Source organism: Camelus bactrianus, chromosome 30, assembly GCF_048773025.1.
Source record: "Camelus bactrianus isolate YW-2024 breed Bactrian camel chromosome 30, ASM4877302v1, whole genome shotgun sequence".
NCBI lineage: Eukaryota > Metazoa > Chordata > Mammalia > Artiodactyla > Camelidae > Camelus > Camelus bactrianus.
The window spans coordinates 30035503-30051019 of NC_133568.1; the positions used below are offsets into that span (position 1 = coordinate 30035503).

The 15517-nt window shown below is 52.7% G+C and overlaps 1 protein-coding gene across 7 annotated transcripts in view; it reads right to left on the reverse strand.

Moving 5' to 3' along the window:
- SLC66A2 (solute carrier family 66 member 2) overlaps nt 1–15252 on the reverse strand; it is a 42061-nt gene extending 26809 nt beyond the window's left edge. For 2 of the 7 annotated variants that reach the window (XM_074355466.1, XM_074355468.1), the window contains exons 1-4: nt 14745–14881; nt 14004–14342; nt 8893–9026; nt 2028–2081 (exon numbers count right to left, since the gene is read on the reverse strand). In XM_074355466.1, coding sequence (XP_074211567.1) covers nt 2028–2081; nt 8893–9026; nt 14004–14206 — 391 coding nt within the window. In that variant the 5' untranslated portion in view covers nt 14207–14342; nt 14745–14881. Of the gene's footprint in view, nt 1–2027; nt 2082–8892; nt 9027–14003; nt 14343–14744; nt 14882–15008 lie in introns of those variants that run through there. The other 5 variants (XM_074355463.1, XM_074355464.1, XM_074355465.1 and 2 more) reach the window with 5 other exon arrangements.
- Nucleotides 15253–15517: the final 265 nt, after the last annotated feature.

The window sequence follows — 15517 nt, forward strand, 5'->3', positions numbered from 1 at the left end:
ACTTAACTTTCTAGCATAAGAAACTAAGAAAAGAGCAAACTAAACCCAAAATAGGCAGAAGGAAAGAAATAAATACTAGAGTGGAAATAAATAAACTAGAGAATAGAAAAACAATAGAGAAAATCAAAACCAAAAGTAGGTTCTTTGAGAAAAATCAATTAACTGGACAAACCCTTACCTGGAAGAACCAAAACCAAAAGGAGGGTGAAAAAGAGAGGAAACTCAGATGACTGAAGCCAAGAATATACGTACACATACGTGTGGCTGGGACAGTGTGCGGCACACCAGAAACGGACACACTGTAACTGATGGTACTTCAGTTAAAAAATAAAAAAGAATTAAAGAGGGACTGTTACTACCAACTCCACAGAAATTAAAAGGATTGAAAGGGAACACCAAGAAGAACTGTGTGCCAACAAATTAAACAACAGACTAACTGGACAAATTCCAAGAAAGAATTTCTATTGAAACGAACTCAAGAAGAAATAGAAAATCAGAATAGATTTATAACAAGCAGAAGACTGAATTAGTAATTCTAAAACTTCCCACAAAAAGCTCAGGCTTGGAAGGCTTCACCAGACAATCCTGCCCAACGTGTAAAGAACTGATAAACTCGCAACAAGTGGTAAATAAGCCCCAGAGATTAATGCACCATATAGAGAATACAGACAGCAATATTGTATTATAACCATCAAACTTGCTGAGAGACTAAAAGTAATTATTCCAACCACTAAAAAAAAAGGATAATGTAACATGACACATGCTAGCTCTGTGTTATCATACTACAATATTCATGTATCAAATTAACACGTGGTACACCGTAAACTTGTACAATGTTGTATGTCAAATACATTTCAATTTAAAAAATTTTAATTAATAAAGAATTGATAGCAATCCTTCACAAGCTCTTCCCAAAAAACCAGAAGAGGAACACTTCCCATGCCCCACTTCTAAGGCTATAGCACTATCCTGGTACTGAAACCAGTCATCGCAAGGAGAAACACAGACCAAATTCCTCATGAATATGGACACGAAAGCCTCAGCAGAGTATTAGCACCTGATAAAAACGGTTCTACAGCATGATCAGATGAGACCGATCCCAAAAATGCAAGGTTGGTTCAACACACAAAAATCCATCATCAACGCAATACACCATAATAGTAGAATAAAGCACAAAAACAACATGATCATCTCAACACACACAAAAAGCACTTGACAAACAAATATCCTTTCAAGATAAAAAGAAAACTCTCAAATTCAGAACAGAAGGGCACTTGCTTAACCTAAAAAGGGGCACCTGCGTAACACCCACGCTGACATCGTACTTAATGGGACTAAATGCCTTCTCACTATGAGCAGGGGCGAGACAAGCACACCGACTCCACCACTCCTGCCAGGGGAACGAGGCAAGAAAAAGAAACGAACACATCCAGACTGGAAAGCAAGAAGTAAAACTGCCTACCCGCAGACGACACATCTTGCATATAGAAAAGCTTCAAGTGTCCACTAAAACGCTATTAGGATAAATGAGATCAGCAAAGTTGCAGGACACAAGATCAATATGCGAAAATCAATTTTATTTCTACAAAGAATCAATGAAGAATCCACAGTGAAATTAAGAAAACAATTCCATTTACCATAGAAGCAAAAAGAATAAAATACTTTGGAATAAATTTAACAAAAGAATTTCAAAACTTGTGTTTTGATCATTTCTTTCCTTCTTTCTTTCTGCCTGTCTGCGTCCCTCCCTCCCCTCCCCCACCTCACCCCTACACACACACACACACACACACACACACACACACACACACACAGTAAAAAGGGCAGGTTTCTAGGCGCTACTTCATGCTTGGAAACAGCAGGCTGTGGCTGGTTAGCTCGCAGGAGACGTGGCCACACTGGGTGAATGGTGCACGTGCACGAGGGAGATGCGGACACAGATGGAAGCGATGACAAGGGAGACAGAGCTGCAAAGAATGAAAGGGCCAAACGTGCCAGTGGGCAACCTCATGCAGCGTGGTACCTACCCAGATATGATCGCCTGGGGGGGGCTTTGACTTCTTCATCTTTATTATCTGCAGCTACATTTAAAAAGACATAGAGAAAAAACAGAAAGGAAGAAGAGACAAAAACAGACTGGTTTTAACATGGTAAGTCCTTGTTGTGTTTCTCTTTTAAAAGACCACTGGGACAGAAAGACCACAGGATTTTGGCTTCTGTGTGTTAGGACTTTCTGAACCATCTTTCTCCAAACCAACCCTCCTCCAAAGTAGGTGCTCGGGGCAGGGGTAAAAAGGAAAAGTTACCACATTTTCATTGACTTTCTAAGGTCAGAGGCGCTGTGCTGACAGAGATACAGCAGACCCTGCCTCTGCGTCCCCCTGGAAACTCTGTGTGCAAGTCCTGGTTGCAATACAGCTGTCCCGGGCTCACAACTCTTCACAAGGTTGCTCGATAAAGCGGTTTCCAGAGGGCACTCAATGGAACACCCACCGTAAAAGGAGAGCCAGCGCAGCACATGAACTTGACAGCACGTGGCCGAGGCAAGGCCACATCACACTGAGTCAGGGAGCATGTCTGGCAGCTGTCTCTGTGTGACAATGTGATTCCCAGGCACCTTCCCCTGCCCCACTTCACCACCCACCCAGCACCCCACCCCCACCTGAGACCTCCCTAGTCTGGGCCCCTGGGACAGCGGCCCGAGGCCCTGGAAGACACAGCCAGAGTGTCTCAGGTGGCATCTGCCTGCCGGTGGGGTCTCGGGTGGAGGGCAGCTACAAAGAAGTGACTGAGGTCAGGAAGCAGGGTGGAATCAAAGGTCGTGTGCCACCTGCCCTGGGCAATGTAGACTCTACTCCAAAAAGGGAAATTTTGCAAGTAAACAGCTAAAAGCAAATACCAGAGCTGCTGCCTGGACCTGGGGACAGCGGATGCTGCTCAGGAGGGGCTGGGTAGGCTTTAAAACCAACAAACTGCAGTCTCCTCTCCACACCCCCTCCCTCCCCAGCAACATCCTGGAGCATCTAGGTTCTGGCTACCCAGACTTGGTCAGATTTCCTCAGGTTTTTGCTTCTATTTGATCCAGACCAATTTCACCATTCATTGGCACCTCCTCTAAAGACCAAGGTCCCAAAGGAGGGAGGGTGGGGGAGGGGAGGGAGGGAAGGCGGGGGAGGGGAGGGGGCACCAGAGGAGAGGTGGGGAAGTGAGGTGCACAGGGGGCACTCAGCTCAGCTCCCAGTGCAGCTCAGGCACAGGTCCCCTCCACTTCGGTGGGCTCATCCTGCTAAGCCGACACGAGCCAGACTTCCGAGCCAGACCTCCAGGCACGCAGGTGAGGCTGCAGCCCCGCGGGGTCAGCAGACACACATTCTGGTGGGCGCGGCAGTCAGCAGGCCAGGTAAGTAGGTTCCAGGTGGGAAGATTACATCTCATAGCGGGCCCTCCTCTGTGCACAGCGCCAAGGCGCCCAAGGGCTCCTGGCTGGAAAGCAACATGCTCAGATCTACATTTTAGAAAGACAGCTTCCTGCAGGGCTGACTGGAGGAAGGTGAGTTCTGAAGCCAAGAGACACAAGAAGTGCTTTCAACAACCATGTCCTTGATAGGTCTGTGCTGCGCACGTACTCCTGGCTAGGCACTAACGCTCAAAAATGGCCCTAGCAACATTTCCAGGCCCACGTTGTCCTCAGAACCTCCCCTCCCTGCCACCTGTAGGTAGTGTCTCTGTCCCCTGGACTGTGGGGGCCTGTGGGGGCTCCAGCCTACAGAAGCAATGCTACATGATTTCAAGGCTAGGTCTTTAAAAAGATACAGCTCCACCCAGGTCTCCCTCCCCTGAATCCTGGTGCCACGTCGTGAGGAAGCCCAGGCCATGTGAGGAGGCCACATGAGGACGTGCTGGCAAAGCCGGCTGAGGTCCAGCCAACAGTCAGCTCCAGCCCAGACACATAAGCAAGGAGTGAGGGGCAGTGGGGGTGCTCAAGCAAATGGCCCAGACTGCAGATTCACAAGCAAAAATGTCCTTTCAAGCCACCATGTTTTGGGGTCACTTGCTGAGCAGCCACAGAGACTGGGACCACAGATAACAAGGTAGAAGTTTCAGCAGAGCTGAGACAGGAGGGTCAGTCCCTCTGGGTGGCCAGAGGCCAGGATAGGGCCAGGAGAGAGGGCTGGCTGGTGACAAGAGGCAGACTGTCAACTGCTCCTGGGGGCTTTCAATCCTCTCCAGTGGTTGAGATTCACTACTGTGGGCACCTAAAGAAAAGTTTGCCTTAGAGAGACCACCTGGGGGCAACAGTGCATGAGGGTGGTGGAGGGGACGATTGTTACAGGTGGGACGGAGGACGAGCAGGGGACAGGAGGCATGATTACAGTGGTCCAGGCAACATGGACATAGGAGACCCTACGCCACTGCCAGGCAGTAGGCAGGACTGATACAGGGTTCATAACCTGACGTCCGAGGACACCAGTGATCCCTGGAGATGCAGAATGGTTTCTGGAATGGTTCCTGGGGAGGGGGGTCCTCTGCGTTCATTCTCAGGATGGCATGTGACTGCGTGACCCCCCCCGCCCAACATTCTTTACAGCTTTACTGAGATGCAAACACATACCACAGAAAGTTCACCCTTTTCATGGTTTTCAGTACATTTACAGAGCCACTGTAAATGGCTCTGTAAATGTACTGAAATGCAACCACTACCACCGTGGAATTTCAGAACATTTTCATCACCCTGCAAAGAAACTGACCCCCGGCAGCAGTCACCCACCTCCCCAGCCAATTCTGTCAGAGTGTTTACTGAGATTTGGCACAAATGTCAAATAAATTCAACCACCTGAGCTTGAGGCTCAGACAATTATTTTTTTACCAAATAAAATGGGACAAATGAACCCACACGTGTATCCAGGTGGTGGCTGTGCAGCACAGCATCTGATGGGAGGACTGTGTGACCCTGAGGACCCCCAACAAAACAGCTTCTCAGTAGCCTTGCGGTTGGCACTGGCCTCATCTAGAACCTGCTGTGAGCGGTAAGGGAAGCAGGTGGTGACAATGTTCTGTTATTCTTCGGTCCTTAGCAGCGGGGCTGGGGGTGGATCAGAGCCTTGATAAGGGCACCATGAAGGGTCATCTCCCATAAAACCTCCCTGCTCCGCCCACAAGGAAAACTACAAACAACATCCGACCCAACAGCCATGCCCGGGCCCAGACTGGGTCCTCCAGATGCCATGGACTGGCCAGGTTCCTCGGAGCAATGGCTGATTCCAGGTTTGGGGCAGGAACTGGACAGCAGGGACTCGATGGAAAGCTCAGAGCTCCTCACCACACCAGGGTCAAGGGCCAGTGAGGCCGCTGTGCTGAGCCAGGAGGTCAAGAGCCGACTGAAGGGGCTCCTGCCAGCCAAAGGGACAATGGGGCCCCAACCAAGTGAGCACAGCAAAGCTCACATGCATGTGCTCAGGACGACATAGAAACAAACGTGCTCACTGCCGCAAGATGCTGGGAACCAATCCTGAAAATTAGCAAATAAAGAGAAATAAGCAAGGGTTTACCTGCCTATCCCTTCCAAACCTTAGTGCTGGGTAACCGAGCAGCATCTGTGGGGAAGTCTCTGCAGAGAAGCAAAGGCGGACAGGGCATCAGTGCTCTGTGGCCGTGACTGATGGGCCCAGCAGCAGGTACCATGGCTGCTACCATCCAGAGGCCAGCTCACAGCCGTGCCTCCTGGAAGAAGAACACAGCTGTCCTGTGAAAACAAAAGACCAAACCTGGATCCGATTATCTTTTTAAAATGTTCTCTACAGAGCGTCCCAGACAAAAGCGGCTCAGCAGCCTGATTACGTCTAGATTCTGCATCTCTGACTCACCCTGCACATGCTGCTCCTGGCCCACTGACCACAGTGCAAACAACACAGTTTCAACAACAGATACATTCCGAGGAAAAAGAAGTTGAGAGCCTTTGGACTAAAAAGACAAGTCAACAATAGCAAAAAGTCATGGAGTGCGACCTGTAACAGGATCCTAATTTAAGGAAACAAACTAGCCAAAAGGCTAGGAAATGGATGATACAGTTAGAAACTCACACAGAACCATGGATTTCTTATGGGTGGTGATGGTATAAAGCCTTATCTTTTACAGATACATTATAAACTATCTACAAATAGAAAATGTCTGGGATTTGCTTCAGAAACAGCAGAAAGAGGATGTGAGCGGGGTCCGGGGTAACTGCGGGGGGGTCCTGGGCACACATGGAGCTCCGTTCCGCTCTGCCTACTTCTGTGTGTTAGAAACTCTCCGCAGTGAAAGGTGAAACGGAGATGCAGCCCCTTCAAGGCAGGCACCTGACCTCACTCCTGGTCCACAGCCCATCCCCCTGGTCTCCACAGCGCTACCCACCTGGGCATCTGAGGAGGGACCCGCCCCCAGCCCCGCCTCCACAGATACAAGGGCACACAAGCTTCAGTGGAATGAGAGGTTTTAAAACACCAGATCCTAACTTTGAAAGTGATCCAAGTTTTGTGATAGGAGACTGCCTGGAAAAGAAAAAACTGGAAAAATACACCAAGAAGTTCAGAGCAGTCACCTCCAGGCAGTGGGACAGAAGCTTTCAGTTCTCTCTACACCCCTCTGTCTTCCCCACAACGTCTGCGATGAGGGTGTGCTGCTCCTCATAGTAAGATAACAAACTGGATATGTAACTTTGTAAGTAACCTGCTTTTCCTTCTTAATACCATCTACGTTTCTTTAACCTTAACTTTCAAGCTTGATGACCTTCAAAACTGAAAACCTCTATAAAACATGGGGGAGAACACTTGAGCTCTTTCTCCAGGCTGCCTGACCGTCCTACGAGAAAACTGAGAACAGGGCTATTCAAAAGTTTCTTCATGAGTTATCTTAACGTACATGGCCAGTTTGCCAGAAAGTCTGCCTCCAGAGGCCGGGCATCCTCCCCAGGGGCTCAGCGCAAACCTCCAGGGAGCGGAGGCCGGCCACCTGCCCGGGGCTCTCAGAGCTTCCTGGCCTGCGCTGCTGGGCTTTCCACAGCCCACCTGCCCACTGCTGGCACATGAGAGGAAACAAACCCACATGTGTCATTAACACCTTCCCCTGCGAAGATGCCGGACCCTGGGTATCTCAAACATAGCAAACGCAAAAATAAATAAATCTGATCTGGACTCAAGTATTAAAAGTGCCAACTATGAGAATCTCAAGAATTCTCAAACTCTCAGCTGGTGTGAGGGGGCTGGGAGCGGGGATAGTTTAGAGAGGATTCTCCCCGAGGCCACAGCGCAGGGGGCCCTACAGAGTCCTGCATCCAACACCAGAGCAACAGCACAGAGCGGTGTAGGCTGAGGAGGGCCACCGCCATGAGCGGCCATTAAATATTAAATGTTAAATATTAACCCTAGTCTGCTGCATGACCTGGAGGCCCCATACCTGCTATATCTGGCATCACACATCATCACTGCCCACACGATTTCAGACAAGGTCACCAGCCCCGTCTCATGTTGCCGGGCCCAAGGCAGAGGAACAGGAAGCAACCAGGCCATGGAGTCCTCTCCAGGCCTTTCTTCCTTCCCTGGGGGGGGATGAAAGTCACCAATCACCCCATGCTGCCCACTCTGCAGGCGCCTACGAGATTCTGCACCAAATTAAAGGTGAGGTTCAAAGGGTACAGATCGCAGAGGACAGGGGCAGAGGCTGTCGAGCAGAAAGCTCTCAACTTGGAGAAAATTAAGAGCCAGCTCATCCCCTTGTAAGGGATCCAGGTCACAGAAGCCCTGCTGTCCAGGCGACAGAACCAGCACGACCTCTGGTGTGATCGCCCAAATGACAGCTGGGAGGACGGCCTCAATGGGGAGAAAAAACAAAAACACACCAGAAGCAGACAGTGGACAACACTCTGCAGTCTGAGTGACACTGACTGGTCTCGGCTGCTCATCAGAGCCAGAGGCTGGCCTATTTTCTAGAAAGACTGAAATCAGCATACACTCGTGTCACTCTGAAAACAGAAGCCACACAAGAGGACTTGCTCAGGGAAAGAGAATAACCATCAGGAATAAAAAGAGCGGGGCAAGGCCTCAAGTCCGCATGGGTCCCAGATCTAAACAGACTCTGGAGAAAACGCTTCTCTAAGCAACAGCGGAGACTGAACACACACGCTCAGACGAAGTCAAGGTGAGAGCTCAGATCTAGTGACTAGAAGACCCAGAAGTGCAGCACCAGCCCCCCAGCCAGAGAAGCTACCAGCCTGCACCTCCGACAGTCTCAGCTTGGAGGGAGTGTTTCAGAAGAAAAGGCAAAAACAGGACAAGTATTTCTACCTTCTGAGCCTCCAAAAAGCAGCGTGGGCTGAGCACGGGATGCATCCCACCGTTGCTCGTGGACCCCACATGCCCATCCAGGGCCCACAAAGCATGACTGCAGGTGAATGTTTAACCAGGTATGTGAGAAAGACCCCAGATAACTCAGCCTCAGGGGAGTGGAAAACGGGAAGGCTGTGTTGTGTGTGACAAGGTCAGAGATAAAGCTGCCCCGGCAGGATGCACCGACTCCGCCTCGTCCAGCCAGACAGCGACCAGCAGATGCACCTCCCACCGCGACTCAGCACCCACCGTGACAGCGGTCACAGGGAAGGCTACGTCATGAACAGTTAATAGCTCGCCCAAGTTCCAGTGAAAAACTATCACCTGCAAGTGTCTCACAAAATACAGTGTTGAGTTCAAGTCACTGAATGCACTGAAAACACCAGCATCGGTGACAGACGCCAGCACCACTTAGTGAAACAAAAACCACCCAGTTGACGTTGGACTGAGGCCACGCCGGCTCCTGGGAAGCCTGGCAGAGCTCTCCTGCTGAGTCACTGGCCTTTACTGCCAAAGCTCTCTCGCCCACCTGCAAAGACGCGGCGTTTCAGGTTCAGCTCGTTGGCCGTGCGGACCTCAGTGCAGAGCTTCAGCATCAGCAGCATGGTCAGGATCATGATCACGCTCTGCCAGAGCAGCGGCGACTCAAAGTGCCTCCCAAACCTGTGAGGGAAGAAATCGCAGCGTCAGGAAGGTGCCTGCTCAGGCCTCAGCCAGGCCCCCACAACCACATCCTGAGCAGCTCCCAGGAATGCAGCCCCTGGCCTCCCAGGCCTTTCCTCTCTTCCCTGTGGACAAATCTGCAGTGGGACAGAGCTGGAATGGGAGGGGCTGGGGGCACCCCTGGATGGCCAGATGGGGGCAAGCACCGCCTCGGCCCAGAGAGCCCTGGGAATCACGTGCAGAGCTTCCCCCAATGCTGCTGGGACTCTCCCAGGGACACTGACAGCGTGTGAGAGGGTCTCCTGAGCCACCTCCAGCATGGCCAGGTGTCCAGCACCCTCCTGCAGAGGCCCAGCCACAGCCAGGTTCTAGACCATCTGTTTACCAGGAAGCCCTGTTCCAGAGTTCAGGGAACAGCAGCAGCCCTGCCTCCTGCCTGCGGGGAGAGGGGTCTCTGGGCCAGAACAGCCCAAAGTGTGAGCAGGGGAGCAGGGCCAGGCACCAAATTTCCACTTACCCCTTAGCCGAGAAGGCAGCAGCCCCCACCCTGAGCCTACATCCCTGACCCCCACCCAGGCCTCTTCTCCGAGGCCTGCCCCACCTGCCTCTCTGAGCTCCAGGCCCTCAGGCCCCCAGGCCTTCCAGCTGACTTTTTTCCAGTGTGTTGAGCATCTCACCGACTCAACGAAAAGCTTCTGGAGGCCAGAACCACAATCCAGTGACTGGCACCAGCTGGGCTCATCAGCAGACCCCAGACCCCAGACTCCAGGGTCTGACAGCAGCACCCACCATCTTGCACACACCGGCTGTGGGGCTGTGACATGCAATCCAGGCCAGCCACAAGCACAGCGCCCGTCAAAGCCCAGGTCTCAATTCTAGCCTGGCAGTTCTAGAGCAGAGACCCCCGGACGAGCTGCAGTGTGGTCTGACACATGTTTCCCAAACCTGAGCTGGTGGCCGAAAGGTCAAAGTCGGGAGGCCCTGGATGGCAGTCTGATCTCCCAGCTTCTCCTGGACAGGAGACATGGAAACAACCACCCAGCTCCCCTCCCTGCTTGCCTCTCTCTCACACCTGTCCCTCCAAGGAGAGGGTCACTGAGAGAGAGTTGGCCACTGGGGCCACGCACGTGCTCTGCCACAGGCTGCGCTGTGACCCACCACCTCCCAGCTTCATCTCTTCTATAACGTGCAGCTAAAACCCCTATGGCTGTCTGAGGACATTTCTAGCCAATTCTAGAAACTGGTCCCCACTGGTACCTAGCTGACCTTAGGGGCTGACTTATCCACAGGTAAAAGTCAGAGGAGACAGAGAAGGTTCCATGTCAGGTTGGGGAGACTGGAGCAGGTGGGCATGACAATAACAAATTACTCTACGGGTCCCCACACCATGCTCACACCAGTTAGTTGCAAGGCTGAAGACACGCAGTTTTGGCCATTGTGTAACAAATGCCACTTCTGGCATCTTAAATGTTCAATAGAAACAATGAGTGACCAGAAAAACTATGGGAAAAAGTATCAAGGTTTGTGCTTCCCTTATACTGTGCACCAAAAGTCAAATCTAGGTGAACTCAGTATTTACAGGAAAAAAGACATTTAAAGTGAAGTGAGAGAGGACAGGTGAATGTTTAACTGCCTTTAGGGTAAAGACAGGTTAAACAAGATATTCCAAAAAGCACTTTTCACGAAAGATATACAAGTGACAAGATAAATAGGAAACAAAGTTCAATGTCACTAGTAATTTTTAAAAGCTAATTAACTTAAAAAGATACTATTTTTTACTTATATTAGTTCAGCTTCTTCCTTCAATGCTAACAGTCTGCACTGGCATGGATGTCACAGAGCACTTTCTTTCCTGCCCTGAGAACACGGTTGGCAAAGCTCTTCTGCTGCAAACGATGGAGCAGCCCCCTGGACAACATGGGGCCTCGGGCTCAGAAGGGCCAGTCTAAGAGATTCTCCCTTGGTGGCAGCGCACTGTCTGGCTCCCAGGGAGATGCACACTACAGAGAATGTGCTGTGTTCCACCAAGCCTGAACCAAAGTTTCTACAGGGACCACCTTCTCCACCTCTTCAAAGCTCACATGGAAGAGAAGCTGTGCATCCATTTCCTTGTGAATGATGGCCCTTCCCTGGTGACACAGTGTCACTATATCCTGGATACAACTTTACTATGTCTCCAGTACAATGTCGCCACATCTCAGATACAATGTCACTGTACTTCTGATACAGTGTTGCCACATCTCTAGTACAAAGTTACCATATCTCTGATCCGCTGTTTTCATCATACAGGGACGGGAACTCAGTGAATGCATGAGGCTCTGGGTCAGAATACCCTGTGGCACTGTCCTCACACCCTGGCCCCCTCTGCTTCTCCTTAACAAAATCGCTTAGCCCTCCTCCTGGCCCCACAAAGGCCAAATCCTGCACATCAGCATTTATATGATCTGCTGAATGCTGATTCTGCAAAAGGATGGTAAGGACTGTAAGAAACAAAGACATTAGTTTCACAAGTTTCAGAAAACCTGGGATTTCCACAGATTGATCAGCCCCTCCTGCAGTCCTGCAGAGCCACTTATGTGCCTTACACCCCAACTCTCCACGGGGCTCCCCAGGCAGGCTGGGGTCCTGAGGACTGCATTGCTGGCCAGCCTTGGGAAACAAACTCTTCATTTCTTCCAACTCCAGCACTGTTCTAGTGCAGATCCAGATCCCATCCCACCTGAAACCCACCACAGCACCCCCTCACCCACCACAACCCATGTATATTCATCTGGTACGTTCCATACAGCACTTCTGCTAAAGTATTAACCCTGCAGCGTGTGGCCCAGTGTTTGTCTCATGGGAAACCTTCAAAAACCTATTAAATCAAGTGGGCTGCTAATCTATGAAGCCTGGAGGGACCCAGGAGTAGGGGCTTCAGAAGCTCCAGAGAGAGGAAGAAAGGGGAGCAGTGCATCAGCCTCAGAGCAGTGGGATTTGAGGACCAGCTGGGCAGAGAGGTGCACATTTGTCACAAGTCATAGACGGAGCCCTGATTTCTGCTGGGCTTTACCACGCAAGCCCTGCCAGGTGTGAAGTGAGGGGAAAGTGCATCCCAGGTCAGAGAGACCCTCGAGAAGAGGCCAGCACCCTCCGCCAGCCCTCCCTTCATCCCCAAAATTCCACAGGCTTCTGGAATCCTGGCTGAAGCCCTGTGTCTTCACACGGTAGCCACTGAACACCAACTCCACGGGAAAGGAGCAATCGGATATGCAGACACAGGCGTGCCAGTGGACACAGTTTAGAATTCCACCAAAGGCCCTTTCTCAAAGTCTCAGGCCCTGCAGTAGAGAGAGAACTCTGGGTCCAAACGCCTTAAGTGCCAGTTCAGCCCAGAAGCACTGATGCGATGGCACTCAAGAAACTGGTTTAATTTCTCATCAGATATTTACATGTAAATTAGATATTCTATTTTCTTTTTGCAATTTTAAATGATAAGCATATTGGAGGGAAAAGATCTCTCAAAGGAGCTATTTTCCCATAAAGTAATCCAACCTCAGGCAATCCTCCTCCAACAGAAAACTTCCCACAGCCTAAAGGAGACGTGCTTCCCAACCTAATACCCTGAGCCTGGGCTGGGAGCTCCTGGGGCAACCCCCACCCTTCACCTGCGTGCTCACCACACCCTAGCATGCTCAGGGTTAACAGCGGTGTTGCACACCAATTATAGTTTGTGACCTGCTTCTGTTCAACCTGAGGCTTAATTACAGCCATCTGAGAAAAGGGAAGTGGCCCGGGAAAGGAGAAATCTTCAGTATGCTATTTTTCAACTTGTGCCAAACAAAAAAAAGTGCCCTCCGACCCCTCCCTCAGAAGTAGACCAGCCCAGAGACAGGGCTCAGAGGACAAGTTCTCCTGGGCGGGGAGTCAGTCGACTCACCAGCTCACTTTCTAAAACCCCAAACCAGGCAAAAACCCCGAGAAAGTGATCAAGGGCTGCCTGGCACTGAGCAGACCGAATGTGAAGGAGTCGAGAACTTCTGGACTCAGAGGACTCACACCCTGACGACCTCAGTGGAGACATCTACACAAATTCATCAAACTGCACACTTAGATTGGGTGGCTTTATTTAATGTAAATCATACCTCAGTAAAGCTGACAAAATCAGTTAGCAAAAAAGCACAATTACTCAAATAGTGACCAAAAAATCAAAAGGAGGAGCCAGAAGCAGTGCTCTGGACACCAGCTGCCCAGAGCCCTTGTCCTCGCCCCTGCCCAGGCTGTCCTGTCATGCTGGGACTGTCTGAAAGGAAGGAAAGGTCTAGACTTTTCTGGCCTCAGAATGAGGCTACGAGACCTCTTCTCATTTCCTCTTAAAATACACCCTTCCAATTATGTCTGGCTTCAACAATTGTTAAAATTACCTCCGAGTTCCTTACCAGAATGCAAATAGTAATAAGCGGAAGTTGGGCTGGGAGGAGGAAGAAAAAATAGTCTCAAGTATTATCCAGAAAGTTGACTTCCTACTTAAAAAGAAAACAGCACACACGACAGAGACGGCAGGAAGGACAGCCCTTTACAGCAACCCCTGAGCTCGCCTTCCTGTCGGGCTCAGGGGTCCCCTCCCGAGGGGCCTCGCTGGCCAGTGGGATGTCCTTCCCATGCTGATAATCACTGGCGTCCATCTGATCACTCCGTTCTCCCGCCCAGCCCCCATGTGAATTCCTGAGGGCAGGGACCCCGTCCTGGGACAAAGCCCCGCAGAGAAGGCCCTGGGAAAGTCTCCGATGAACGTATGAGCCCCACGAAATGAAGAAGCAGATCTGAGATTACGTGAGCTTCTTCACTCCAGTCCCACCATTTTCCCTGGGAAATAATCTCACCCAGTTCACCAGCTCCTTCCTAGGAAGTACAGACACTTCCGCCCCGCTGGCCTCACTCAGAAAAGGAAAAGGCCATCTCTCCGGGAGCACCCCCGCAAGAAAGCCCCCAACTTACCAGAAGAGTATCCGTAAAATATTGGCCACCAGGAGCACCAGACACACGTAGGTGGAGAAGCCCTCGGCGTTCTGAGTCCTCCGGATGTCCCTGTACTGCGGGATGTACGGCACCACCCCTCCGAAGACCATGGCCCCAGCCGCCCCCCAGGAAACCAGCTGGTGCAGCGGGACCAAAAGCCAGTCCAAGCCTTCTGCTTCCATCCCGAACGCCTGTGTGGCCCTGCTGGCAGGCTGACGTCCACCTGGGCCAAGCGCCCTCCGCGCTCACAGGCTCCCGGCACGCGCGCTGTCACCCAACATGCCGCTGCTGCCCGGCGCAGTCCTCCTCCTTAGGAGTCTGGCAAGAGAGGGAAAGCGGTGAAGGACTCGGAACCCTCCTGGAGGCCGAGTGGGGCCGCGCTCGGCAGGACGCGCCCCGGGCGCACCGCGGGGCTCACGGCTGGGGGGCCAACCCCTCCCCGGACACGCACGGCTCCGGGAGCCCTTGGCGCGCACACCGGCCTCCGCTCGGGGTTGGGGGCGGGGCCGGCCCGGGGTGAACACCAAGTCCCGGGGTGCGGGCTCGGTTTTGGGGGAGGGGTCGCACAGGCCGGGGGGATGGGGGAACCCCCTGCCCCAGGGGGCCCGGACCGAGGTGGACGCTCAGTCGGGGAACGTCCGCCCGCACCCCGACCCCAAGCCCGGCGGACCCAGCGCGGCGCCGGCATCCACGCGCTCCGCCGACCCCGCCCAGCCTCACCCGTGCGCAGTGCTCCCCGCCGTCCGTCCCCCGTCTGTCTGTCCGTCCGAGCGCCTGCCCCGCCTCGGCGTGACGTCACAATGCGTGGCCCCTCCCACGCCGGGCGGCCGGGCGGGCACCGCTGGGTCCTAAAGAGCGCCGACAAGTGGTGAAAGTGGAGGCGGGCGCAGGGATGAGGTAAGGGGTCGAGGGTCGCGGCGAGGCCGCTCCGCCCTCCCTGTGCGCGCTGCCCCACGGGCCCAACCGGCCTGGGTTAGGCAATACCTGCCTGGCGGGGCCGCTCCTTCTCGGCCAGGCGCCCACGTGGCCGCGGCTCCACCTGTCCCGCGGCGAGTGGTCGTGTAGACGCGGCGCGCCGCCCCCGAGAGCGGAGGATGGGGTCCTGACGCCGCCCCGGGGACGGCCCCTCTTGGGGGTCTGGCGTCCGGTGTTTCCAGGAGTCTTTCCACCGTCCATTGTCTGACCGGGCCTGTGGGGCTCCCTACCTCGACCCAGGGGATACCTGACCAGCGGCGCTCAGAAGTATGCAGAGGGCCGGGGAGTTCAGGCCAGGCTGGGGGCCGGGGGCTCTCTCCTCTGGGGAAACGAAAGCCCACCTTGCCGCCTGGAGCCTCTGAAGGTCCACCTGTCTCTTCCGGCCCAGGCCAGCAGCAGCCAGGACTGGCCTCCCCAGGTGCGTGAGATACTGAAGAAAGTGCTGGACATTGGACTCTAATCTGCTGTTTCATAGCTTTAGCTCAACCGCACTTTCTGTGAGGTGCGTCAATATGTGC